This window comes from Drosophila teissieri, chromosome 3L (assembly GCF_016746235.2).
Source record: "Drosophila teissieri strain GT53w chromosome 3L, Prin_Dtei_1.1, whole genome shotgun sequence".
Classification (NCBI taxonomy): Eukaryota; Metazoa; Arthropoda; class Insecta; order Diptera; family Drosophilidae; genus Drosophila; species Drosophila teissieri.
Window position 1 is genome coordinate 20630873 of NC_053031.1, and position 25389 is coordinate 20656261.

The 25389-nt window shown below is 40.3% G+C and overlaps 6 protein-coding genes across 13 annotated transcripts; 4 read left to right on the forward strand and 2 right to left on the reverse strand.

Moving 5' to 3' along the window:
* The first annotated feature begins 141 nt into the window (after window positions 1–141).
* LOC122618400 lies at window positions 142–17308 on the forward strand. 6 transcript variants are annotated; one of them, XM_043794817.1, is made up of 5 exons: window positions 242–258; window positions 13067–13816; window positions 14996–15441; window positions 15738–16292; window positions 16354–17308. In XM_043794817.1, exons 2-5 carry the CDS (start codon window positions 13090–13092, stop codon window positions 16900–16902), a joined length of 2277 nt encoding a protein of 758 aa, XP_043650752.1. In that variant the 5' UTR covers window positions 242–258; window positions 13067–13089; the 3' UTR covers window positions 16903–17308. The 6 variants fall into 6 exon arrangements, with proteins under 6 accessions (XP_043650753.1, XP_043650752.1, XP_043650749.1 ...); XM_043794814.1 differs by lacking the exon at window positions 242–258 and adding an exon at window positions 333–1298; XM_043794816.1 differs by lacking the exon at window positions 242–258 and adding an exon at window positions 12683–12997.
* LOC122618402 (hippocampus abundant transcript-like protein 1) lies at window positions 3107–4813 on the forward strand. The gene has a single exon (XM_043794820.1). The coding sequence runs from the start codon at window positions 3125–3127 to the stop codon at window positions 4772–4774; it is 1650 nt and encodes a 549-aa protein (XP_043650755.1). The 5' UTR covers window positions 3107–3124; the 3' UTR covers window positions 4775–4813.
* LOC122616375 (hippocampus abundant transcript 1 protein-like) lies at window positions 6620–8705 on the forward strand. Its single transcript, XM_043791811.1, has one exon. The coding sequence runs from the start codon at window positions 7176–7178 to the stop codon at window positions 8703–8705; it is 1530 nt and encodes a 509-aa protein (XP_043647746.1). The 5' UTR covers window positions 6620–7175.
* On the forward strand, window positions 8873–11997 carry LOC122618403 (hippocampus abundant transcript-like protein 1). Its single transcript, XM_043794821.1, has one exon. It carries the CDS (start codon window positions 8907–8909, stop codon window positions 10359–10361), a length of 1455 nt encoding a protein of 484 aa, XP_043650756.1. The 5' UTR covers window positions 8873–8906; the 3' UTR covers window positions 10362–11997.
* A 1009-nt stretch (window positions 17309–18317) lies between the features above and the next one.
* Window positions 18318–23853, reverse strand: LOC122617218 (BCL2/adenovirus E1B 19 kDa protein-interacting protein 3). Of its 3 annotated transcripts, none has more exons than XM_043792968.1 (5): window positions 23663–23853; window positions 19524–19795; window positions 19373–19449; window positions 18603–18782; window positions 18318–18542 (listed from the first exon to the last, which is right to left on the reverse strand). In XM_043792968.1, the coding sequence occupies exons 2-5, from the start codon at window positions 19761–19763 to the stop codon at window positions 18491–18493; spliced, it is 549 nt and encodes a 182-aa protein (XP_043648903.1). In that variant the 5' UTR covers window positions 19764–19795; window positions 23663–23853; the 3' UTR covers window positions 18318–18490. The 3 variants fall into 3 exon arrangements, with proteins under 3 accessions (XP_043648903.1, XP_043648901.1, XP_043648902.1); XM_043792966.1 differs by having other exon boundaries at window positions 23418–23852; XM_043792967.1 differs by lacking the exon at window positions 23663–23853 and adding an exon at window positions 21703–21914.
* A 200-nt stretch (window positions 23854–24053) lies between these two features.
* On the reverse strand, window positions 24054–25196 carry LOC122617217 (transcription termination factor 3, mitochondrial). The gene is made up of 2 exons (XM_043792964.1): window positions 24415–25196; window positions 24054–24361 (listed from the first exon to the last, which is right to left on the reverse strand). The coding sequence occupies exons 1-2, from the start codon at window positions 25187–25189 to the stop codon at window positions 24084–24086; spliced, it is 1053 nt and encodes a 350-aa protein (XP_043648899.1). The 5' UTR covers window positions 25190–25196; the 3' UTR covers window positions 24054–24083.
* Window positions 25197–25389: the final 193 nt, after the last annotated feature.

Sequence of the window (25389 nt, forward strand, 5' to 3'; positions counted from 1 at the left end):
TACTTTTAAAAAAAAGGCCAAAAAGGCTAGAAAAGTTTGATGACGAAAAATAGATTGGCAGGTCGAAATCCTCTGGTATTTATCAGTATTTTCCAAACGTGGCATCGCTCCGGCAACTAAATCAAAACAAATGACATCGCCGTCAGCGTGTGGCAACGCTTCGCTTGTCCGATTTTTCTTCCTTTGCGACCAGGAGCTTTTCTGCAGCAGTTTCCCCCGAAACTTACGCCCGTGCAGATTTATGGCCGGAAAATCATAGTACGGAAAATTCGATTTTCCAACTTTTCAGAGTCTGTGTGTGTGTGTTTGGTGTGTGTACTGATTTTCAACTTTTCAGCTTGGTTAAGCGGTGGAAAAAGAATAAATCAACAACAACACAAGCGCGCGCCCGCCTCTCTTTTCGCGTTTTTCTGCGTGTGTGCGTGATAGTGAGTGTGATAATTATGGCAAAAGTGGCATACAAATTATGATAGCGGAATTCCCACGGCCGACAACGAATGTGAATTGGGAAAATCGAAAAAGCAGGCAAAGCCAGGAGGCGGTTAAATCTCCGAGCGAGTGCTGCAAATCGATCAGCTGTGACGTCGACGGAGGCGGTAAGTTTGGCCAAAAGAAAAGGTCAAACAAGCACCAGCGACAACAACAACTGCATGCGGAAAGGGAAGAAGAGGCGAACAAGAAGCTCTGTGAAAGGCAAGGGGTAAAGGATAAGAAGAGTAAGAAGAAGCCACCAGAAAAGGAGGATAAGACGAAAAAGCAAGAGGAAAGGGAACATAACAAGAAGAAGAAGCAGATTCAGCATCAGCAAAGGGCAAATAATAAGAAGAAGCAGCGGCATCAGCATCCCCGTGTACATAGGAAAAAAAACCTTGTCCTATTTTTAGATTATTTACGCCAGCTTATTGCCGTCGAAATCGAAATTGTCGCTGTCGAATCAGCCGGCTGCTGTGACGTCAGAGAAGGAGGCTGTCATCACGCTAACGGTAAATACGCCGCTCATAACGGCACTTGGAGCCATTTCGAGCATAAAACCAAAATTTATGCTCTATATCGTCACCTGGAGATCGGTGGCCCGCTCGAACAAGTGCAACAGCAACAGCAGCTGAGAGTCGGCCCACTCAAGACCCGGCTGCGCTTCGAGATGCTCTTCGCCGAGCCACCGCCACCGCCCACTCAAGGCCACGCCCCCACCGCCCACGATCACGATCATGTGCCCGATGATATGTCGGATGCGCCACCTGGCGGCGAGCCGGTGATCCCAGTGCTGCAGGATCAGCAAAACGGCGAACTTATGGCAGGTGAGTCTTATATTAGTTTAAGATATTAATATTGTTATTAGAAAGCTTAGCTGCAAAAACTACAAAGTTAGAGGTTTTTATTTTCACAAAGATTAACAAATTCCAAGGAAAATGTGTAATCTTTAATCAATTAAATTCAATTAGAGTTTTAAAAGCCTAGCTGAAAATACAGTTCAAAAACCAATGACAAATCGTGAGAGATTTATGTAAATATGTACATATGTATGTACATACATATGATATATTTTTATTTATTCATACCATTTTCTTGCACAGCAAAAGAGTATACTTGGCTCTAGTATAAAACAAGAGAGAACGCTATAGTCGAGTTCCCCGACTATCTGATACCCGTTACTCAGCTAGTGGAAGTGCGAAGGAGAGTCTTTAACACTGACAGTTTTTGGAGGCTTGTAGGCGTTAAAGTGGGCGTGGCAAAAATCGTTTGGCAAATCGATAGAAATTTACAAGTCTAATACAAAAATGAAAAAATATCAAAACATTTTTTAAAAGTGTGGGCGTGGCAGTTTTGGGCGGTTTGTGGGCGTTAGAGTAGGCGTGGCAACATGAATCAACAAACTTGCGCTGCGTCTATGTCCCTGGAGTCTGTATGCTTAATCTCAACTTTCTAGCTTTTGTAGTTCCTGAGATCTCGACGTTCATACGGACAGACAGACGGACGGACAGACGGACATGGCCAGATCGACTCGGCTACTGATCCTGATCAAGAATATATATACATATGTATACCAAAACGAGATAACGCGCTATAGTCGAGTTTTTCGACACATATCCATTACAAAGTAATAATGAGAAAAGAATTCTTAATTTGTTGCCAAGAATTGTAAATTGGGGGAAAAAAAGTAGACTTAAACACATACCCAAAACGTTTTTATACCCGTTACTCGTAGAGTAAAAGGGTATACTAGATTCGTTGAAAAGTATGTAACAGGCAGAAGGAAGCGTTTCCGACCATATAAAGTATATATATTCTTGATCAGGATCAGTAGCCGAGTCGATCTGGCCATGTCCGTCTGTCCGTCCGTCTGTCCGTCTGTCCGTATGAACGTCGAGATCTCAGGAACTACAAAAGCTAGAAAGTTGAGATTAAACATACGGACTCCAGAGACATAGATGCAGCGCAAGTTTGTTGATTCATGTTGCCACGCCCACTCTAACGCCCACAAACCGCATAAAACTGCCACGCCCACACTTTTGAAAAATGTTTTGATATTTTTTCATTTTTGTATTAGTCTTGTAAATTTCTATCGATTTGCCAGAAAACTTTTTGCCACGCCCACTCTAACGCCCACAAACCGCCCAAAACTGCCACGCCCACACTTTTGAAAAATGTTTTGATATTTTTCATTTTTGTATTAGACTTGTAAATTTCTATCGATTTGCCAAAAAACTTTTTGCCACGCCCACTCTAACGCCCTCAAACCGAAAAAAACTGTCAGAGTTGAAGACTCGCCTTCGCACTTCCACTAGCTGAGCAACGGGTATCAGATAGTCGGGGAACTCGACTATAGCGTTCTCTCTTGTTTTATTTCAGTAACCAGAGAGGAAATTAATTCGTTAAAATTTTTAAAATTTTCAATACAAATTGTATAACTGTAGAAAGCTAAAGGGAAAATAAACTAAAATTGATCTAATCAGAATCGGTAATGTTTTTTTTTAAAGACAAAGTATCCCTTTTTCGAGTATTATGTTTTTTCCAGTGCAGCAATAACTATATTTGCTATAAGACTGAGGCGTGTAAATTGAATTTTCAACTGGAGTTGTCAGGCTATTCTGGCGATAGCCAGTTCGCGGACAGAACACTTATAATGGCGCAGTTGAAGTCTCTGAGACCCCTGGTGAAATTATTAGTTAATCGTTCTGAAATCGGAAAAGCAAGTGTTTGGCACGCGGTGATTGTTACGTTCATGCACTACTTTTCCTGGGGTCTTCTCACCGTGCCATTCATCGAGAAACTCTCGCTATCCTTTGGAAATCACGTCCTTCTCGCCGATGGACTCGTTTACGGAGTTAGAGGAATCCTGGGATTTGTGACCACCCCTGTGATGGGCGCCATTTCTGATTTCCGTGGCCGAAAAGTGGTGATGTTGCTGGCCGTGGCAACCACTTACGCGCCGATTCCATTCATGATGTTGAAGAGTTGGTGGTTCTTCGCCATACTCACTGTGAGCTCCATCTGTGGGAACACTTACTCGGCTTCATTGGCCTATGTGGCGGATGTGACCAGTGTGGAGCATCGTTCAAAAGGATATGGCATTGTGGCGGCCAGTTTTGGTGCTGGAATAGCTTTTTCGCCATCGTTGGGGAACTTTTTGATGAAATCGTACGGGTCCGGATCAGTTATTTTGATTGCTACCATCACTGGGTTGATCAATATCTTGTTTATCATATATGCAGTGCCAGAGAGTTTGGTTTTAAAGGAAAAAAAGGTTACGCTGGATGAAATGAATGATAACCAAGTGGAGGACAAGAATGTCGACATAAATTCAAAGGAAAGAAAAGAGATCTTAAATGGAGAACAAAAGTTGAATAACAAAGTTTTAGTGAACAAGCCAAACCACAGCCCCTCACAGAATCTAGTCAGCAATAAAGAGCAGAACCAAAAGATCAACAAAGAAGAAGAAAACTTACAGAATGATTTAACTGAAATGGAGAAAAGTGATAATAGCACCTTAAACACCTCCGATCTTTGGGAAGGGCTGCGTAAAAGCCGTAAGGATAAGAACCTGCTCGTGATATACCTCATAACATTCCTGTCCATTTGGCCCTTTGCCGGAGTGGATTCTACTGCGCCAGTATATCTGAAAACTAATATGGGATTTGAATATGAGGAGGTCTCCATGATGTTGGGATTACTGTCTGTGCTGGCGATCACATCCAATCTCCTCCTGGGTTACATTATGAACATAGTGGGGGCCAAGTGGTCCATCCGACTGGGATTACTACTCCTGCTATCGCAGCTGCTCTTCTTCGTCTTTGGGACTCATCATTGGATGTACTGGTTAAGCAGTATTTTGGCCGCCTTGGCAACAATTATTCCCTCTGCCAGTAATGCGGTGGCTTCCATCTATGCCAGTCCCGAAAATCAGGGGGCTGTACTGGGTATAATCTCTGGAATCGAGTGCTTGAGCGAGGGTTTGGGACCAGCCGTTTTCGGAGTCCTCTTCTTTATTTTCCAGGATGATTCGGAGAATAATCTCAAAGTTAATTCACCAATTCCAATGCCCTTTGTCATAAGTGCCATTGCCGTATTTGTGGCCATAGTCTTGACAGGTTTAATTAAAATGGAAACTGTTGAAAAGGAACCATTGATCTATAAGATCTCAGACGACGCCACCGAGGATGAGCTAGAACCACTTACGAAAACAAAATTTGAAGATGAAAATATTTATGGCTATGTACAACTAGAGTTAGATGACTACAATGATTCGGATTGTAAAGGCCGTAGCTTTAAATAATTGTAATTTAACTAAACGTTTTATAAGTTTTCCTCAGAATTTTTACTTTTTTATGTATTTAACCAACAAAATCTCGAAATTTATGGATTTGCGGATGATATTGAATGTCTGGTACCTCTTAATGATATAAAAACAAGTGTCGATGGCACCCTTAACATACGAATGTACTGATATTAACTTATGGGTCGAATTATTATACCCGTTACTCGTAGAGTAAAAGGGTATACTAGATTCATTGAAAAGTATTGAACGGGCGGAGGGAAGCGTTTCCGACCATATACAAAATATTTGTATATATAATCTTGATCAAGATCAATAGCCAAGTCGATCTGGCCATGTCCGTCCGTGTGTCCGTCCGTATGAACGTCGAGATCTCAGGAACTATGAAAGCTAGAAAAATTCAGCATGCAGACTCCAGAAACATAGAAACTTTTGAAAAATGTTTTTATATTTTTTCATTTTTTGTATTAGTATTGTAAATTTCTATTAATTTGCTGAAAAACTTTTTGCCATTGCTAACTACTGCTAGTAAAAATGAGATCAAACTATTAAAACCAAATTTTGTCCTTTTTTGAAAATGTCAAATATCGAATAAGTAATTTAAAAAAAAATAAAAGTTAGCCAATGGTGGTCAAGTAATTGGAAGAAAACAAGTTTGAAAAGGTCTACTTTTATAATTTCAAAATGCCAAAAATGGAACAAGTTATATTTTCAAATAACTTATTTTCCAAATTCAAAAAGGTCAGCAATGGTGGTCAAATGGGAGTCAAACGATTAAAGGAAAAAAAGACAATTCTTAAATTGATATGAAATCGACAAAGTCGTGTATCTTTCAAAGTACACATTTTTTGACATTATATGCAGGAATTGTTCGCATAAGTTTGATATCACCATTTATATCTTGAAATCTTTAAGCTTCGGAAAGTAACTGAATACAACTACGTGTTATGTGTATATTAAGAGAGAGAGAAAGAATCTGAAGATCAAGAAAATGTAAAGGGCTATACAGTTTTAAGTTTAAAAATAAACTATTTAAATCGTTTTCAAATGTGGAAAAAGCTAATTTTATTTCCATATCTTTTGATTTGTGGCATTAGGACAAAAACAACTTAAAAGCTAAGATAGTATTTGAAGACAACATAATGGAATTTCTAAAGACCGATAGCACAGGTCTTAGCTTAAAGGGATTTAAGGGCGTTGGCAGTATACAACATGGCTATAAATCAGTTTTCCCGCTAATCCAGCCGGTTTTTCAAAAGTCCATATAGCGTCTAACTTTCATTTTGTGAATCGATTAAAAAATCATTTGACGCGCTCATAAATTGATTGTTTTAAAGGGTTTGTTGTTTTAAATAGGTAAAAAGACTGCTTTCACATCTAAACGGGTGTGTGCGGAAATGTGTTGTCTACATGGAGATTCAAGAGGTATATAGATTTGAATTAAAAAATCCACAAAAAATCTAACAAAGATATACTTTTTTGTATGTTGACAAAATAGGTGTGAAAAGCATAGTAAGCATTTGGGAACTCGACTATAGCAGAGGTCCTAGCCTCGGGTGTCCTGGGCGTTATGGGCGTAGGAAGTTTAGCTTAACCCTTTTTCTAAAATTGGTAAACTAATGTTTTTTGAAGAACACTAGTCGAGTCGATTTGGCCATGTCCACCATGCGACTAGAAAGTTACGATTTCAGAGACGTAGTCGCAGCTTAAGTTTGTTGCAGCAAAATTGTGCCGAAAAAATGTCACGACCCTTTTGTAAAACATGTTTTTGTTTTTTTATTAGTTTAGCAATTTCTATTAAAAATGTCAAATACACTTTGGCTATGTCTTTACGCTCACAATGATTTTTTCATTTTCTTATTTTTTTTTGCCATTTTTTTTATCGATTTTTGCCACGCTCACTTTACTCCGAAAACAACCCAAAACTCTCTCGGTTACACATTTGAATAATATTTTCTTGTTTTTTAATCTTACGCCAGCTGATTAACAGGTATCTGATAGTCGGGAAACTCGACTACAGCGTTTTCTTTGGTTTTGTTTTATAAAAATCTAATCTTCTAATATGCTCATATAATTTAATGAAGATCGGATATTTTTATATATTTGAAAGCAGGTTTTGCTTTAGGAAAATTACACTATTTATTCACAGTCAGGCGGCATTTCTTAAACCATATTTTAAGGCACGAAAATATGTTAAATAACTGTTTACGGTTTACAGTTAAAAAGTTTCTGAAGGTCCTGACTTTACATTTAAGATATATGTATATATGTAAATATAGTATATTGCGCTACTTTTTTGTCTTAAATATTAGTTTATGTTCCTTTAAATTGGGAATTAAATTTTAAACTGGAGTTGTCAGGCTATTCTGGCGATAGCCAGTTCGCGGACAGAACACTTATAATGGCGCAGTTGAAGTTTCTGAGACCCCTTGTAAAATTATTGGTTAATCGTCCTGGAATCGGAAAAGCAAGTGTTTGGCACGCGGTAATTGTTACGTTCATGCACTACTTTTCCTGGGGTCTTCTCACCGTGCCATTCATCGAGAAACTCTCGGTATCCTTTGGAAATCACGTCCTTCTCGCCGATGGACTCGTTTACGGAGTTAGAGGAATCCTGGGATTTGTGACCACCCCTGTGATGGGCGCCATTTCTGATTTCCGTGGCCGAAAAGTGGTGATGTTGCTGGCCGTGGCAACCACTTACGCGCCGATTCCATTCATGATGTTGAAGAGTTGGTGGTTCTTCGCCATACTCACTGTGAGCTCCATCTGTGGGAACACTTACTCGGCTTCATTGGCCTATGTGGCGGATGTGACCAGTGTGGAGCATCGTTCAAAAGGATATGGCATTGTGGCGGCCAGTTTTGGTGCTGGAATAGCTTTTTCGCCATCGTTGGGGAACTTTTTGATGAAATCGTACGGGTCCGGATCAGTTATTTTGATTGCTACCATCACTGGGTTGATCAATATCTTGTTTATCATATATGCAGTGCCAGAGAGTTTGGTTTTAAAGGAAAAAAAGGTTACGCTGGATGAAATGAATGATAACCAAGTGGAGGACAAGAATGTCGACATAAATTCAAAGGAAAGAAAAGAGATCTTAAATGGAGAACAAAAGTTGAATAACAAAGTTTTAGTGAACAAGCCAAACCACAGCCCCTCACAGAATCTAGTCAGCAATAAAGAGCAGAACCAAAAGATCAACAAAGAAGAAGAAAACTTACAGAATGATTTAACTGAAATGGAGAAAAGTGATAATAGCACCTTAAACACCTCCGATCTTTGGGAAGGGCTGCGTAAAAGCCGTAAGGATAAGAACCTGCTCGTGATATACCTCATAACATTCCTGTCCATTTGGCCCTTTGCCGGAGTGGATTCTACTGCGCCAGTATATCTGAAAACTAATATGGGATTTGAATATGAGGAGGTCTCCATGATGTTGGGATTACTGTCTGTGCTGGCGATCACATCCAATCTCCTCCTGGGTTACATTATGAACATAGTGGGGGCCAAGTGGTCCATCCGACTGGGATTACTACTCCTGCTATCGCAGCTGCTCTTCTTCGTCTTTGGGACTCATCATTGGATGTACTGGTTAAGCAGTATTTTGGCCGCCTTGGCAACAATTATTCCCTCTGCCAGTAATGCGGTGGCTTCCATCTATGCCAGTCCCGAAAATCAGGGGGCTGTACTGGGTATAATCTCTGGAATCGAGTGCTTGAGCGAGGGTTTGGGACCAGCCGTTTTCGGAGTCCTCTTCTTTATTTTCCAGGATGATTCGGAGAATAATCTCAAAGTTAATTCACCGATTCCATTTCCTTACGTCATAGGTGCCATTAGTGTATTTGTGGCAATCGTTTTGAGTGGTTTCATTCAAAAGGCTAATCTTAAAAAGGAAGAAGCTGGAACCGATAACAAAAACAATATTTAAATGCGATAAAATATGGATATTTTGCGTTGTATTGTACTTTATTTTGTAGAGAACGTAGGTTTAAGTAATTCTTACTTTAATTAAAGTCCAACCAATCCTAGCCCGATACTTTTGGATTTGCGGCAAATATTGACTGTTCAAACATGTAGAAAGCTGCAAGCTTTATACCAATTTAAGACTCAGTGTAGCATTAACTATTGTATGCCCACTAAAGGAATTAGCTACGCTGAAAGTCCATACAAATTGTGTTTTCAGTTCAATTTTCATATCGATAACGTAGTATTCTCTATTGTGTACTTCCAAGGTATACATATGTTCAAGATCGGTCTGAAGAAATTACTCGTATCGCTGGCCTCCATTTCGGGAATTGGAAAGCCAAGTGTTAGACACATACTGGTAGTTGTTTTTCTGGAATACTTCGCCTGGGGCCTTCTGACAATGCCTATGATAGCCACCTTAAAGGAAACCTTCCCAGACCACACGTTCCTAATGAACGGATTAGTCATGGGTGTCAAGGGAATACTCTCGTTTCTATCGGCGCCCCTGATCGGAGCTTTATCGGATATGTATGGGCGGAAAGTGCTGCTCCTTATAACAGTGATCTTCACTTGCCTACCCATCCCCATGATGACCATCGATAACTGGTGGTTCTTTGTGATCAGTTCGATCAGTGGAGTTTTGGGCGTTAGCTTCTCTGTGGTTTTTGCCTATGTGGCGGATGTCACCACAAAGGACGAGCGCTCTAGATCCTGTGGACTGGTCTCGGCCACCTTTCCTGCCAGTTTGGTGATTGCCCCATTTTTGGGCAATCTCATTATGGATCTTTACGGAATTAATACTGTGGTGTTAGTAGCGACTTTGGTCTCCACAACAAACGTGATGTTTGTACTTCTGGCTGTTCCCGAAAGTTTACTAAGAAACGTTAGATCCACTGGATTGAGCTGGAAACAAGCTGATCCTTTTTTAGCCCTACGAAGAGTGGGTGCGGATCCCAATATCCTGCTATTGTGCATAGTGGTATTCATGTTTCTACTTCCCGAAGCTGGGGAATACTCCTGTGTACCAGCCTATCTGAAACTAACAATGGGATTTGATTTTAAGGAACTCTCCACGTTGGTGGCTTTAATGGCTATATTAAGCATTTCGATAAACTTGACTTTGGGATCTATAGTGAAAACATTGGGTGCCAAGAAAGTTATAATACTGGGATTACTTCTGGAAATGCTGCATCTAATACTGTACGCCATAGGATACGAAAAGTGGCAAATGTGGCTAGCTGGCAATGTAGCTGCCCTGAGTTCCATCACTTTTCCTGCCGTGAGTTTCTATTTAACCCTCTACACGGATGGCGAAACTCAGGGAGCAGTTCAGGGAATGATCACGGGAATGTCGGGATTATGCAGTGGACTTGGACCCGCCCTGTTTGGTATCGTATTCTACTTATCCGACATGGATTTGAGTGAGGATCGGATTTTGATAGGGAGTGTAAGTGGAGAACGCACAGTGGTCGGTCCCTTTATGCTTGGAGCTATCCCTGTGTTTATTGGCATTCTGTTGGCATTGTATATCCCAGATGAAAAGGTTTCCAAGGAAAAGAGAGGGGAATTTTCCGCCCTAAAGTATATCATTGAAATGGAGGAGGCGTCCGTTTTATAGTTTAAACAAATCTTTATTTAGATAACTTGTTTACTTAAAATTCTAGTTACAAAAACTTTAGTTATAAAGCGTTGAAATAAATAAATTGTATAATATTAAGAAACATTCAGTTTTGAGTCTACTTATACAAGCTGTAAACTGAATTAAGCTCATATTCTTTTTTTGTGAATTTGTGATTTAGTGGGTTAAAGCTTAGAAGCTATGTCGATCGTTGTCTTTATTTAATCAGCCACCTTAGCACAGCCTCTCAGTCGACGACCGCTTTTGTTTATTTTGGTTATGTTTTCTAATTTCCTTGGCATTACCCTGCTATTTATTTATAAATTTGGATTTTTCTCTTCTTATTTGTTTAGAAGCAGAAAATTCACAACAGTTTGTTGACTCTTACGCAACAGTCTGGCTTTTTGTTTGTTTTGCCCATCAACATTGTCCAATCAGTAGCAAAAGAAATTGCCAAAAGATAATTTATTAACAACAATTGCAGAAACCCAAAAATAGACCAAGCTGCCCTGAAGTCCCACGTATATTTCCCCATCACTTGGCGAACGATTGGCAAACGAGCGTTCCTGTTTGGCAGATAAATTCCCTCATTTTTTTTTTCTTTGGTTTTTTTCAAACACAGGCGAAACCAAAAACTTTCCATTTGAAAAAGCGAGAATCCCATTAAATTTGTACGTATGTATGTATGTAAAGCTAACCAAAGCGAGCCATAAAGTTCAGAAAATAGTGTGATTATACTGAAACACGTGCAGGCAAAAGCGATTCTCTTACTCTCTTAGAGACCTGAAAATATGGGGAGATTATGAGAAAGAGTCTCACTGGCGTCGGCTGGGTAAATATTATTTAGCAGAGGTGCAGGAGCGGATTGAGTTGAATTAGGGTGCTGAAGAGGGTGTTCAAAGGCACAGCTTTGTAGTTCAATGGGTTCTATAAAAATGTAAATATCTTGTTAGGTGATTATTTTAATTATCTCGTTGCCATCATATTATCTGATCTGATTAGTTGGATCTATGCATAAATTTACCTAATAAATTAACGAGAGTTCAACCGCATTGGTTGGTCTTGTTAAAAAAAATGATATGATATATGTGTATAAACAGGTTTTTTGTAGTTTAGCTCAGAGAAAATACCATTTAATGCCAAGCCATTTATGTAGCTCCCTTTCAGAATAACCCGCCCGGTTGCAAAATTTCAGTGACACATAACTTTTATCTCGCTATGTTGGTTTTGTATCTCGCTTTTGTTGGCTGTCAAACAAATGCCTCCTTTTAGGTTTTTTCAGCCGCGTCTGGTTTCCTGCCATTGGCCTTCAATTTTGATTCTTTGCCGAGCACTATCAGCCCAACCAGTCATACAAATGTATGGAACATATGCTCACACGAATGCGGCAACCAGCCGCCTTGCACATGTACATAAAAAGCGAAACTATTCCGTGATTCAGGAGAGAAATACTTTGTTGCTACACGGGGAGAAATATTGGGGTGGAAGCAACGGGTCGAAATCGATAAGCCTTGGCTTGATAAGACGTCTGTGCCTCCCAGTCCCCCTCCCCATTTCACTACTCTGCTAAATGCGATGCGAATTTCTATGGGTCTTAATTAGCATTGCGAATGGCTGATGACCGGGAAAACGGGGGAAGCGTTAGTTACGACTTTAAAGAAATTTTCTGACTAATCCTACAAATGCTACTGTGCGCAATCCGCAATCTGGAGCGCAGTATTATGTCACTAAACTGGCATCGGGCGTCTCTTATCAATTATCTTGGAGCAAATCGAAAATTAAGCGCGTTACCAGGCGGAGAAATCGGTAACAGTTGTTCCCGCTGACCGATAACGCCTTGACCTTTTGCTATATATTCAATTTGGAGTATAAAACGGCCTCGAATCTGATGGAAATTTTATTTCCTCTTGCCACTGAACTTTGCCAATGTCGGCGAATTTATGCAAAAAAGAAATATATTTGGGTCTGGCTTGGATTTTTGCTTATGCTAAAAGAGAATAAAAAAATTATGAGAGTGAGGTTAAGATACCCTTTAAAGACGCCTGTTGACTTTATAAGAGACTGTGAATAAATATTTTATTCTATTCTATTACTAGTTGTAAACCAAAAGGCTGGAACATTATAAGAAGAAATTAACTGTGTAAACTAGAAAAATTTAAATCCAATTTTGTTGTACCATAATGACGAGAAAATATCACATTCAAATAAATCTGACGTTTGATATTTAATATTTTCAAATATTTATTTAAAAACATATTATTATATTTAAATTAGACATTTGGATTAGACACATGCAAACATATTACTTGTCAAAATTTAATCGTGATTAATTGTCACCTTTTTTTTGGTTGTTAATATGCTCGATATACAAAAGTAATATTTAAAAGCAGAAGTTAGTGTATCCGTGGTGTGCTGTTTTCAAAGCCGATTCCCTTGTGATGGAGTGATAGGCGAACACGTGAGAGAGCGGGAGAAGTATGGGGCAAAGCATAGAACGCGATTACTGGGCCCCCTCTTTCTGCGCTTTAGTACTTCTCTTTCTGCCGGCTTTCCGAATCTCTCACGCAAAGAGGCCTTCATTTGGAAAGCTCACGTAGTGGTGATCGGATCGCATTAATTTCCCTGCTCAAAAGTCTGTAAATTCGAAAACATGTCCGTTTTTAAGTAATATAACTAACGATTGCTGACGCTTCTATTTATTACAGGCACCGCCAGCAACGTAGACCTAATGGAGGCCATGAAGAAACTGGATGCGGACCTGGTGGCTCTTTTCGCCACCGCTGCCTCCGCCGAGCCTCTTAAGATTAAGAAACAGCAGCAGGTCCTGTGGCCGGAAGCCGAGTCGGAGCAAATCGCCCAGGATTCGGAGGAGATTGAGCTGGTGATGACGCCGGAGCTCTTCCGCAGCTGCAACGCCTTGCAGCTCCACTTGGAGGCACTGACATTGCAGCCGGAGGGAACCCAACGCATGGAACTGGTTCAAAACGAAGTGCGACCCATTTTCACCGTGGAGTGCCAGCTGTCTGGGGATTTGATCAGGAAAGTGCCGCGCCAGCCGATGTTCCACATCATGCAGTTCGAGTCAGAGAAGTTCCAGAGCCTGACCCAGTGCACCCGTTTTGGGCAGACGGCTCAGCGTCAGGTCGATATGGAGGATAAGACCCTACAGGATCCGGAACAGAGTGCTGGCCATGTAGACATCACAGTTTGGTGGCGCGAACCCGGTACCTGTCTCAACGAAATGCTTGGCATGGGTCGCCTGGAACTCAGGGAGCTCTACAAGGCATCCTTGTTGGAGCAGTGCAAGTGCATTGCCATTCGGCGTCGCGACGTCCACCTGGGTAGCGTGTATTTAAAAATCAGTCTGCTCCAGAATTTTAATGCTAGCCCGGAGCAGCAGCAGCAACAGCAGCAGCAGCCGGGCCAAAAGAACGAAAGTGGAAACAAGGCAGCAGGTGAATATATATGACTAATGTCGTGTGGTCGCCAATCGCAAGAACCATTGATTCTTGGGCCCCCAAATCGAATACAACTGATACTAGCTGAACCACACGACTACAGCCACTACAACTACCAATTCTACCACCAACAAGAACAACAAATGCTATACCAAATCTACACGAGCCGCCCACAACCACGCCCACGCCTCCTGCACTTACTCTATATATTATTGATTGCCGTTATCCAAGTGCTGCCCATCATTCTGTCAATAAATACTTTTCATTTTCAAAAAAGAAAGCAAAACAAAACAAAAATCAACCAACAAAATCAAAAACAAAAATCTGTTTCGTGTTTTATGTTTTCTTTATCCCAGCTATATTTTTAAATCATACATTTTGTTTTTCAACAGCTTTTGTTTGCAACCGCCAAGCACAGTGGACTATGATTTCTCATAGGTTAGGATAATACTGTATATGGTATTATTATAGTATTGGGAAAACTACGAATTTTTTAACAAATTACATAAAATGAGTTTCGTAAGAAACGCGGATGAAAAATTAGTTAAAGTCTGTACTAAACATTTTTAATGCATTTTTGGATTTTTTAACCAGGCGCAAACATTTATTATTATACATATTATATATATTTAAATACTTGTCTAAACGCTTTAAATAGTAAATTTAAATTGCTTTGTCATTTCTTAAAGTTGAATAATTTTTCTAACTTTACCAAAATTCCGTTTCTTTACATTGTTATCAAATGATCAATATTTCCTATAATTTGAATCACACAGTGCGCACTCAGTCCACCGCTTAAGTTGCCTAATTATCTGCGGGATTTGAGATCTAGTTGTTCTATCTTTAGCCCAACCGATTCCAGTATCTGGCAAGTTGTCAGTTGTTCGCTTGTGGCGCACACGCTATTACCGATTTCACCCGGTTTTACCCGCTTGCCGGCGCAATCTCCCGTTCCGCTTGAATCGATTTCGCGTCCGATCTGAAGTCTGTTGTCAAGGCGATAAGCACCGGATCGAAGATCGTCGCTGATTCAGTTCTTGAAGCTTGCTTAATTTGAATCTGCGGGTTCAAGGTCCGCTGGACGACTTTGAACTCTGATTAATGCCACAATGCATAGTCTGCTATCTTATGTTTAGACTGTATTACTAATTCCTTCTGTGTTTTCAAAATTTCCAGCTAACTGCAACTCCAAGGACGTTTTAACGCCCCCTCAGCCGCCGGCGCCGCCACCTACTCCTCCCCAAGCCAACAACAACAACAAAGCCATCTTGGAGTGCGTCAATTTCATGGCGGAGACCACTAAAGTCCGTCTTCTCAGGGGTTATCTCTACGCCGGGGAGCTGCGTCAATTAACGGCGGGTAATAAGACCGCCTGCCAGGAGCTATCGCTTCAGCCCTTCTGGCAGTCGCAGCCACTGCTGGCCAAGATCAGCGATGGAGGATCCTTCGAGCTGCAGGAGCAGTTTGCCATCATCAATGATGAGCGCTTCCTGCAGAGCGTCGAGCGGCAGCAGCTAGCCATGGAGCTGCGTCCCTTAGGTGGAGTCGTACGACTCCCTCTGCACCAGTTCTTCATCGCCTACAGAGACTCCAGTATCACAAATCACCTGTGCAAGGGAAAGGTGCGATTATAGTTTATTCAAACCTAAAGCTAAAACATATTACATTTTAAAAGAATAATTTTGTTTGAAATTCATTCAAGTTCATTAAACTCATTAGATTTTGGTAATGTGGACTGACAAACTAAAAATAGTCTCTAAACCCGAAGATTATGAAATTGAATCTGAATATATTTCATTTACCTTTAAATAGAATTTCTTGAAATAAGGCTAATCCCTGATACGGAATTAACTTATTTATTTTAGTCTAAAATATTTTTTTTTGACTCGACTACTACATTTTATTTTATGTCCTACAGCTACCAGTGATTTCCATCGATGGCTGGGCACCCATTGTCAGTGCTGAGAACCAGACGCCTCTGGGTGAGCTTAAGGTGCTCTTGGCCGTTGGAAGTGAGTCGCAAATTGCTCAACTGAAGCAGCAGCGTGGCTTTGACTATGACAACAACCAAGGGCCGGCTCCAAGCAGGACCACAGACCTACTCGACATGCTTCAAAATGCCATCGCAGCTCCAACGGCGAGTATCTCAGCTCCAATAATGCCGCCGCCACCGGCTCCTCCAACGCCCAGTACCTTCAGCTTCCAATTGCGCATCGTGGGAGCTGCTGGACTGCCCCTAAATCCCGGCTATGGGAAATCGAAGAAGCAAGTCAAACGCCAGTCGGCAGCCAAACGATTCCCGCCCAACGACCCTCCCAACACCTACGTGACCTTCCAGGCCATTAACTGCAATAGTCAGACCTACAAGTCACACGAAGGACTGGTCTATGCCACTCCAGTTTTCCCTAGATCGACAAAGCCCCAATGGCTCAGCAAATTTCGGGTGGACGTGAGCCGCGATTATCGCAGTAATGTAAGACTTTAAAGGACCTTTTCTAAGAGATCACCTAGTACTTACCGTTTTTCCTTTGCAGCCCCAGAAGCTTTTCATTCTAAAGCTGTGGAAGAAGGCAATTGTTAGCCCAAGCGGCATCACAGAGCCTTCACCCCATGAAGATGCCATAATAGGATTTGCTGCACTAAATCTTAACCAGAAACAAGCTGGCGGGGGCTTTCCCAGCGGATGGCATAACATAGTAGACTTTAATGGACGTGTGACTGGGGGAATCGAGGCGCACGTGGAGCCTATATCACCAAGTGTGGATACCGTGATTGATCAGTTCGAGAAGTCTATGGAACTGGGTCACTTGCAGTTGGGTCAGGCCATCAAGCGCAAGTACACAGAGCTGGAGGAAATATCGCAGAGATTGCGATCTCGGCTGGTGGATGTGACGGGGGAAAGGCTTAAGTTCCCGGAATTTGATGTTGAGTCCGCATTGGACAGTTGGCAACAGGAGGGAGATGACGACGAATTGGCGGAGGATTTTGAACGTTCCCTTCGTACTCCTACACCCCCTGGGTCGCCTACGCCCTCCACCAGCACCGCCGCACAAAATCTCAGAAACTCTAACGGCCAGGAATAGCCCAGGGCCAAAAGTCAGTTAAACATGTTTTTTCCTCTCTCCGCATCTCGATGTCGTCTCTGATAATGGCTCAAATGGTAGCTATAGTTAACCATCTAGATGTAGGCTATATATATAATACGCGGATCTTAATCTGATATTATGCTGTACTTAAATTGGCATCCCAGTTTTGCCTCGATTCACCGTCTTAGGCTGTCTATATAGCATAAAATCAAAGCTAGCAACGATCACCCAGCGATCGTTTCATTGAGTTACAAATCGTCGATTGGATATTGTTTTAAGTCACGAGGATTTTCTTCAGCAACCACACGGAATATGTATTAGTTTCGGAACTGTGTTAATCACCTAAGTATTTAGACACTATTACCTAATACAAATTTAAATAAAATTACAAATGCTAAAGCAATTCAAATTTGTTTCAAACCCAATTATTTTCTGCATTGGTAATTGATAACCACAACGCTAAATTGTTGACTAATTAAATCTATTAGAGCGATCTGATAAAATTCCCGCCTTTGCTGACAAACTTAAATGTTAATGGCAAAATACAAAAACCTGTTGCCTTTCCCGCTTTATATTTAGGTAGTCAAAGTCTTTACTTATGTCAAACAGTTTGATAATGGAATCAAATATCTAGCGATTAGTTGGTGTTCAAAACAACAGGCTGAAGAGCAGACCTGAGTTTTAAGCAGAAGCTTTGAAAAATACCTTTCAGCATTTCCTTGCAAATACGTTTCAGAAATAATTGACTACCAAATCCGTTTTTCTACGAATGGAAATAGTAGAACAACCTAATCCGTTTTTCTAGGAGTTTTTTAAAATTTTCTGATTCATCCCTTTACATAAACCAAAGAAAAATGCTTTCAGGTTCTTTTTTAAATAGATATTGAAAAATATTTTAATATAAAAAATCATTACAACTATTCTGTTTTTTTTTGTAGGGGATAACCCCTTCCTCACATTACATATATAAACTTATGTTTGTTTGCCTTATTGGGTTTTTTTCTTTCTTTTTTTTATCAATTTTCTTATATGCTTATTAAATTAAAACATTTGACGATTGTTCAACAAAAAGTACGACCAGGATACAGTATGATTCAACTACAATATGTCTACATATATTTGTGGATGTTCTATATGAAGTATGATGATGAAATAGAAATTCTTAACACGAAGTTTGACGTACATTTGTATTGGATATAATGTACGGCTGGATGCTAAGACATACGGCAAAATATACGGAGCATCTATAAATGCTTTTCTGAATCATTACATTTGCTGCCTTGATATATTGTTAAATATGTAAAATTATATAAAATATGTAAACATTTAGTTTTAACCCTCGCCCAAAGGCCTGTTTTAGTCTGCTGTCTTAGTAATTACATTTTTATAGGTATGTACTGAATGAGAAGGTGTCGAAAATGTAGACTTCCGATAAAAATACAAATGAGTTGGAATACGGTTGGCTGTATAGATGTGTATACTTCAATTTCTTATATGGAACGCATCGTGTTCTCTTTTCGATTTATGTGCATATTAATAGATTGAAAACGATTATATATATCCTCTTTTTTGATTATGGCATCTTTCAGTCAATGACCACACGGGTAAGGAGTATGCCACGCTTGCTCAACCATAATCTATAAATAAGGTCCATTACTTTAAATATGAATCTGAAGAAGATTGCAAAAGACCCTTACCCGAAGCCAGCTCCCAGAAGCAGGGACAGAACGTTGGTCACCAGCAGCGAGTACAAAATTTCGCGGGAGAACAACGAGTTGGAACCCAGTCGCTTCAAGCGGATGGAGTAGCCTGTGTTAGTCTTCTTCTTCTCGTCCTCGTCGCCTGTATCACCACTAACAGCCTCGAAGTTCCAGCTTCTGTAAATAATAGTTTAATGAATAAAAATATTTTTATGAAAAAGTGTCAATTCTCCAAGCATAGTTCTAGTTTAAAAACAAGAGAGAACGCTATAGTCGAGTTCCCCGACTATCTGATACCCGTTACTCAGCTATTCGAAGTGCGAAGGAGAGTATTCAGCACATACAGTTTTTGGCGGTTTTGTGGGCGTTAGAGAGGGCGTGGCAAAAAGTTTTTTGGCAAATCGTTAGAAATTTACAAGACTAATACAAAAATGAAAAAATATTGAAACATTTTTCCAAAGTGTGGACGTGACAGTTTTGGGCGGTTTGTGGGCGTAGCAACATGAATCGACAAATTCGACAGATCTCGACGTTCATACGGACGGACAGACGGCCAGACGGACATGGCCAAATCGACTCGGCTACTGATCCTGATCAAGAATATATATACTTTATATGGTCGGAAACGCTTCCTTCTGCCTGTTACATACTTTTCAACGAATCTAGTATACCCTTTTACTCTACGAGTAACGGTTATAACCAGGAAACCACGCTCAAAAACTGTCATAATACGACTTAGCTAAATGTCTAATAAATATTTGTCATACTTCGGTGGCTGCTCCTCGGCATTGCGATTCCAGTTCTTTAGCCAATCTCCATTGTCTGCATTCTGTTTATCTCCTCCCTAGCAAAAGCAAAAACAAAGACTGGCATTGTTAGCAAGATCACCTCGGTTCCGCTTCGATTCTCATCTCTTACCTTGGTCCAGTAGTTGATGTACACGTTTCTGAGCTCATCGTCCGGACAGAGCTCCGACTGGGGACTGTTCGGTGGACTTTTGGGGCTATCACGGGGCGTATCACGACGGGAGCTGGCCAAGGAGACGACACGGCTCGACTGGTTCGACTCGCGCTGGGCCTCGCGCAGAAGTCTAAGGTACTCCTCGCCATTGTTGAATGGCAACGGAGTGATTCTGTCGGGGCTCTTGATGCCAGCCATTGCAGCTGTTGTGCTCAGTTCGATCCAAGATTCTAAAAAGGGCAAATAGCAAAAAAATAGATTAGCATGGTAAATTACCGAACCAAGTGGGTGAAAACTAAAGCCAAATGGGGTAAAAACGAGAACAAAATGGGGTGTAATTGAATATTTAGTTGGTTGCATTTCGTGCTAGTTATACAGTTGCGAAAAAAATAATAGCAGCACCCTAACGTATTTTATTCTCGATCAAATAAATTAACTTTGCGGTACCGATAGTACAAAATACAGATTTTTCGTATTAAGCTATTTATTTTTTCTATCCAAAAATGAAAAAAAAAAATTTGAATTATCCATACCTTTATTTTTTATCATTTTCTTTTAATCGGCAAGGTCTAAAATGAGGCGAAAACAAAACAAGAGAGAACGCTATAGTCGAGTTCCCCGACTATCTGATACCCGTTACTCAACTATTCGAAGTGCGAAGGAGAGTCTTCCGCACATACAGTTTTTGGCGGTTTTGAGGGCGTTAGAGTGGGCGTGGCAAAAAGTTTTTTGGCAAATCGATAGAAATTTACAAGACTAATACAAAAATGAAAAAATATCAAAACATTTTTCATAAGTGTGGGCGTGGCAGCTGTAGGCGGTTTGTGGGCGTTAGAGAGGGCGTGGCAAAAAGTTTTTTTGCAAATCGTTAGAAATTTATAAGACTAATATAAAAATGAAAAAATATCGAAACATTTTTCAAAAGTGTGGGCGTGGCAGTTTTGGGCGGTTTGTGGGCGTTAGAGTGGGCGTGGCAACATGAATCGACAAACTTGCGCTGCGTCTATGCCCCTGGATATGCTTAATCTCAACATTCTAGCTTTTGTAGTTCCTGAGATCTCGACGTTCATACGGACGGACAGACGGACATGGCCAAATCGACTCGGCTACTGATCCTGATAAAGAATATATATACTTTATATGGTCGGAAACGCTTCCTTCTTCCTGTTACATACTTTTCAACGAATCTAGTATACCCTTTTACTCTACGAGTAACGGGTATAAAAATTTTAACAAGATTGCTTACAAATTTTTAAACAAAACATTTCAATGTTTTTTACGGACTTGTTTACTGACTACTACTAGTCTTAGTTTTGAATGGTTCGTGTTACTATAAAACTGTGGTTTGTAATCTGCTTAACGTCAGTTTAAAGTAATCACTTGTCTGATATTACACTTGCTGACAAAATTATGTACATTTTGTATGTAGTTTTCTTGTTTACTTAGCAAGACAGGCACTTTTAGAGTCACTGTGCGGCGGCAGTGGCTCTAAAAATGTGCCATCGTCACCCCTTCAGCGTTTGTTTTTGTTTGTTTAAACGTAAAAACATCCTAACCACACGTTTGGTTCGTTAGCCGATCCATAATATATATGTACATTTGTGTATATCTGTTCGAGTGCTCGTGCCCCATTGATAAGGCTAAAAACCCCACAACTCGGGCGGTTTCCGTTTTTTTTTTTTCGGCACATTGTGTATATTAAGCACACATGTTTTGTTTATAGTCTATACAGTCGATTCTTATCAATGCGCCACGGAGAAAATTTCATTTCAAAACAAATTGAGAAAAACGACAAACTGACGATGCAATATGGGCACGAGAAGCGTGTAAGTCACTCGATGACAGCGGGGCTCGATCGGATGATAAGAAATGCAGTAGAACTTTCCTAAAAACTACCTAGTATTGACACTTTTTGATTGTAATATTGGCACAAGTTATTTTTGTAATATTTGTTGTAGCAGAAGTAATTCAGAATTTGTTTTATAAAACTATACAATTCTGTACAATTTTAAAATGTTGTAACATTATATTTTTAAGTTGTTCCTAAGACTGTTTCCCTCTTTATTTATCACGTTACAATCAACTATTTAGACACTTTTGCCGTGGAATCAGTTACAGAATAGTTCAGATCACTCACGTGGCAGACCAATCATGCTGACAATCGAATACTAAATGCAGCGTCTAGACGAAAAGGATGATGCATTTATGATGGACATGTTGCGAAAATAGAAAATGGTAAATAGAAATGCCCACGGGACAGGTGGCGTAGAAGTTTTGCACAGGTAAACAATATTTGAAGCGTTATCGGGAATCCGGGTTACAGGTACCAAAATGTGCTGCGAAAATGGAAACAAAAACAAAAGCAAAACCGTACCGAAGGGTGGCAAAAACAAAAACAATGGCTTTGTGACTCACGGCACGTAGGCCTCTCCCTCTCTCTTTCCGCGACTCGCCCTCTCTTTCTGATACCTTCCGTCTCTCTCCCCCTCTCTTTCCCTTCCTTCTTCGGGTTTCGTCGAGTGTGCATCTTGATGCGCAGCTGTCCAAAAGACCCTGAGTTGGGCCCATTGAACCGCCTTTATTATTGGATGGATGACTCCTCGGTATCATGATACGATTTCTTACTTTGTATATTGCAAAGTGCACAAACAAAAAATTTGTCTGCTTAGTTGGTCATTCATTTCACACGTGTTTTAAGGTCAAGAAAAACCCCTAGTCGGCGTATAAGCAACAAGATGCTTTGGGGGATTAATATCACTTTGAAATGCATATAAAATATTTTTTAGGTCATATATTTCCTAGAGAAAAGAATTCAACAAGCAATCTGTGGCTTATAAGGCTAAAAAGTGATGTTTTTCATAACATATGGTTTGATTTTGGCACAAACTGATTAGATTAATACTGCTTGGATGGAAGTAAATTGAACACACAATTTCTGGTTGAACCGGCATTACTTTTGTGTATGATTTTGCAGAATTGTAGTACAATTTCGTAGTCAACAACCTTTTGGACAAGAAACAAAGTGCTTTTAAGCAGTCTTCCAAAAAGATTATACTTCTTGTCAACAAAATAAAGATAATCTTTCAATATTTTTTTTTGCGATGTAAATTTATTCATACCAGATCCAAGCGGTTACGGTGTTTAAAACCATACATTTGCTGAAGTACTTTACAAAATTAGGTTATCTTTTAAATGATGAGTTTAAAAGAATATAACCTAATTTTTCCGCAAGTGTAAACGTGGATGTTGATGAAGTGAGCAGTCGAAATAAAATTGAAGCGAATGCCAAAGGCGCAATTTCTGGAAACGACCGATAGGGAAATGCCCTCCCACAAAATGTATTTATTTACGAATTATTTTAGCAAGTCAGGCAGAAGAAGAAGAGCGGGACGGAGAAAGGGAGAGCGCAAAAAATAAACCACAACTGACGTCAAGCGGGGCAAGTGCAAAGTAAAGAAACAAGACATGATATGAATGAAAGAACAGAAGCGGGGAGTGAGGCTGAGAGAGGGAGAAAGGGTGCGTTGGCAACTTCTTTGTTTTCATTCGGAGTTTTGCGGATTCTTTGTTGTTTCTTTCTCTCTCCCCCATTGCAAGAAGCAAGTGCAAAGTAAACAAATAAAAACAGAACGAAATCAAAAAGCAGACAAAGCAAAACCTTGAAAAAAATGGGATACGGATGCCAACAAATTACAAATAACTCCATAAATACATACACATGTTATAGATACACTCACAACAACAACAACAAGGCGGCATAACGGGTTACCGTGTTATTGTTATGATTGCAAAAAGGGGAGACGCAAAAAAACACGAATGAAAGAGCAAAGCAGACGAAAACAAACAACTTACCGCCCAGCAAATCTTCGCTTGATTTTGGTGTCGTAGACATTTTGTTTTTGTTTATCGGTATTTGTGTTCAACACGTCAACACCAAAGATAACTTGGGTTTATTGCCTATTAACTCGCTTTAAAGTTAAACTATATATAATATTCTTTCGTTAGTTTGACCAAGTTTTTTTGGGCCTTCCGAATGTCTGCCTGTGTTTGTGTATTCGCTTTTGGTGTTTATGTATGCGTAGGAAAATGCGTTTTACTTTTCGTTTGGCGCTGTTTTCTCCTCCGCTGCGCTCGATTTGACTATAACTAATTGTTCCGGACTGAAGCCAAATGCTGGAGTTCCGAAATATTGCAACTTTGTTTAATGCTTCTCCCGAAGCGACTGGCTTGTTACTAAAATTAAACACAATTCGTTCCTACGCACAAGCTTAATGCGTAGTTTAAATCTTTTGTTGCTGCCAGTGTGACCAGATGGGAAACGGTGGCAATCCAGGCGCTCAGTCGATGTTTTTCGCCATCTGGGAATCGGGTTTTTTATTGGCGGCTATTTTTGAAATGATAAAACGTTTAATATTCCGTAGAACTTTGTTGTTCTTGAGTGTTGTAAATATCCATACGTTAGCTGAATATAGAAAACAAACATACATATTTACATTAAATCCGTCCTTTGTTTTATTCTCATCTTGTTTTCAAAAACAAATCAAATGTTTCCAAATCACTTTTAGCCACATTTCGGATGAAATAAAAGTTGTTGCCTTTCACTATAGTCTTTGGCGATATGTACAGGTCTTGTTGCGGATTATATTGAGCTCTTCCAAGCAATTTTAGGAACTCATGACGTTCCCGCAGTCGAAATTCGCGGGACGCCAAGAGTTCTGGGCACTGGACAATCTGGGCATGCGGAAGACCCATATCTTGATGAACATAACAAAATCGCTCGACAAGATCATCCGGAGCTGCAAAGATAAGTTGCTTAAGCAAAAATGTCCTTACATTTAGATAGACTTACAAATCATCAATAAGCGGGGCTTTCGTACCACCAGGGCACTTAGCTCTTTGGCATTGAATCCCATTTCCTCCTTTAGGGTGAACACAGACCTCCGCAGGTGGTCCATATTGTAGGTAATAGCGGTGGGTTCTCTGGTAGCCAAAAGTCGGAGATCATGGCCGCTTAATTTGAACTCGTTTTGGAAGTAGCCCAATCGACGATCCACGCGCCTGGTGGAGAACATCAACCAATAAGGATTGTGGGTGAGAATCCTTTGCCTGGCTTCGTCCGAGAATCTCTTGCTTTTTAGATAGTCTACCCTGGTCTGCAGATCATCCAAGTCCTCCTTGAACAGCAGCGGGTTCTTTGTGAATATCCTGCCGAAGTCATCAGGTGATAGTCCCTGATCAACCAGGAAGGTTATATAGGGTTTCACATTCTTCTCGAAATCCAGCTTCAGCACAAAATCCCCTAATCCCTTTCGCCTTTCTATACTGTGAAGATCCACTCCCAAACTGATAAATTGCTGCAGGGTACTCGAGTTATTCACATAGGCCGCTAAATTGAAGGAGGGCACATGGGCCTCCCGGTTTCCGAAATCCAGAGCCGCTTTATTGGAACCTGCATGTTCCGTAGGCTCTTCCTTTGTGTCATCATCTTTGATGCTTGTACTCGGTGATGCCAACACCGAAATCTCATGATGGGTACTTTGTTCTCCTCGCAAATTCCGTATTTGAGAGGTAAATGCTGCGTTTTGTGAATTTCTCAAAATGTTACGTATTGCTGAACAAAACATGCTGGAGGCGTTGCCAGACTGCAAAAATGTAGCCAGCAGTTGATTTCCAAAGATTCCAAGTATGGTATCTTAGCTTGAAATAGCTAAAATTAAATTTTGAATATTCGCTGATATTAAAACATATTTGTTAGGTACAAACGATTTTTATTTAATGGGTGTTCTTGAATAAAAATTGAGCTTTTTAGATATAAAGTTCTCAT

What these genes read in the sequence shown, in the direction of transcription:
- LOC122617217 (XM_043792964.1), bottom strand. Translation starts at nt 25,189, where the DNA reads ATGTTTTGTTCAGCAATACGTAACATTTTGAGAAATTCACAAAACGCA. An exon ending in GCCCCGCTTATTGATGATTT is followed by an intron (nt 24,362 to 24,414) that starts GTAAGTCTATCT and finishes TTATCTTTGCAG; the next exon opens with CTCCGGATGATCTTGTCGAG.
- LOC122616375 (XM_043791811.1), top strand. Translation starts at nt 7,176, where the DNA reads ATGGCGCAGTTGAAGTTTCTGAGACCCCTTGTAAAATTATTGGTTAAT.
- LOC122617218 (XM_043792966.1), bottom strand. Translation starts at nt 23,457, where the DNA reads ATGTCTACGACACCAAAATCAAGCGAAGATTTGCTGGGCG. An exon ending in ACATCAACTACTGGACCAAG is followed by an intron (nt 19,450 to 19,523) that starts GTAAGAGATGAG and finishes TGCTTTTGCTAG; the next exon opens with GGAGGAGATAAACAGAATGC. An exon ending in GCCGAGGAGCAGCCACCGAA is followed by an intron (nt 18,783 to 19,372) that starts GTATGACAAATA and finishes TATTATTTACAG; the next exon opens with AAGCTGGAACTTCGAGGCTG.
- LOC122618402 (XM_043794820.1), top strand. Translation starts at nt 3,125, where the DNA reads ATGGCGCAGTTGAAGTCTCTGAGACCCCTGGTGAAATTATTAGTTAAT.
- LOC122618400 (XM_043794814.1), top strand. Translation starts at nt 467, where the DNA reads ATGATAGCGGAATTCCCACGGCCGACAACGAATGTGAATTGGGAAAAT. An exon ending in AAGTGGAAACAAGGCAGCAG is followed by an intron (nt 13,817 to 14,995) that starts GTGAATATATAT and finishes CAAAATTTCCAG; the next exon opens with CTAACTGCAACTCCAAGGAC. An exon ending in ATCACCTGTGCAAGGGAAAG is followed by an intron (nt 15,442 to 15,737) that starts GTGCGATTATAG and finishes TATGTCCTACAG; the next exon opens with CTACCAGTGATTTCCATCGA.
- LOC122618403 (XM_043794821.1), top strand. Translation starts at nt 8,907, where the DNA reads ATGCCCACTAAAGGAATTAGCTACGCTGAAAGTCCATACAAATTGTGT.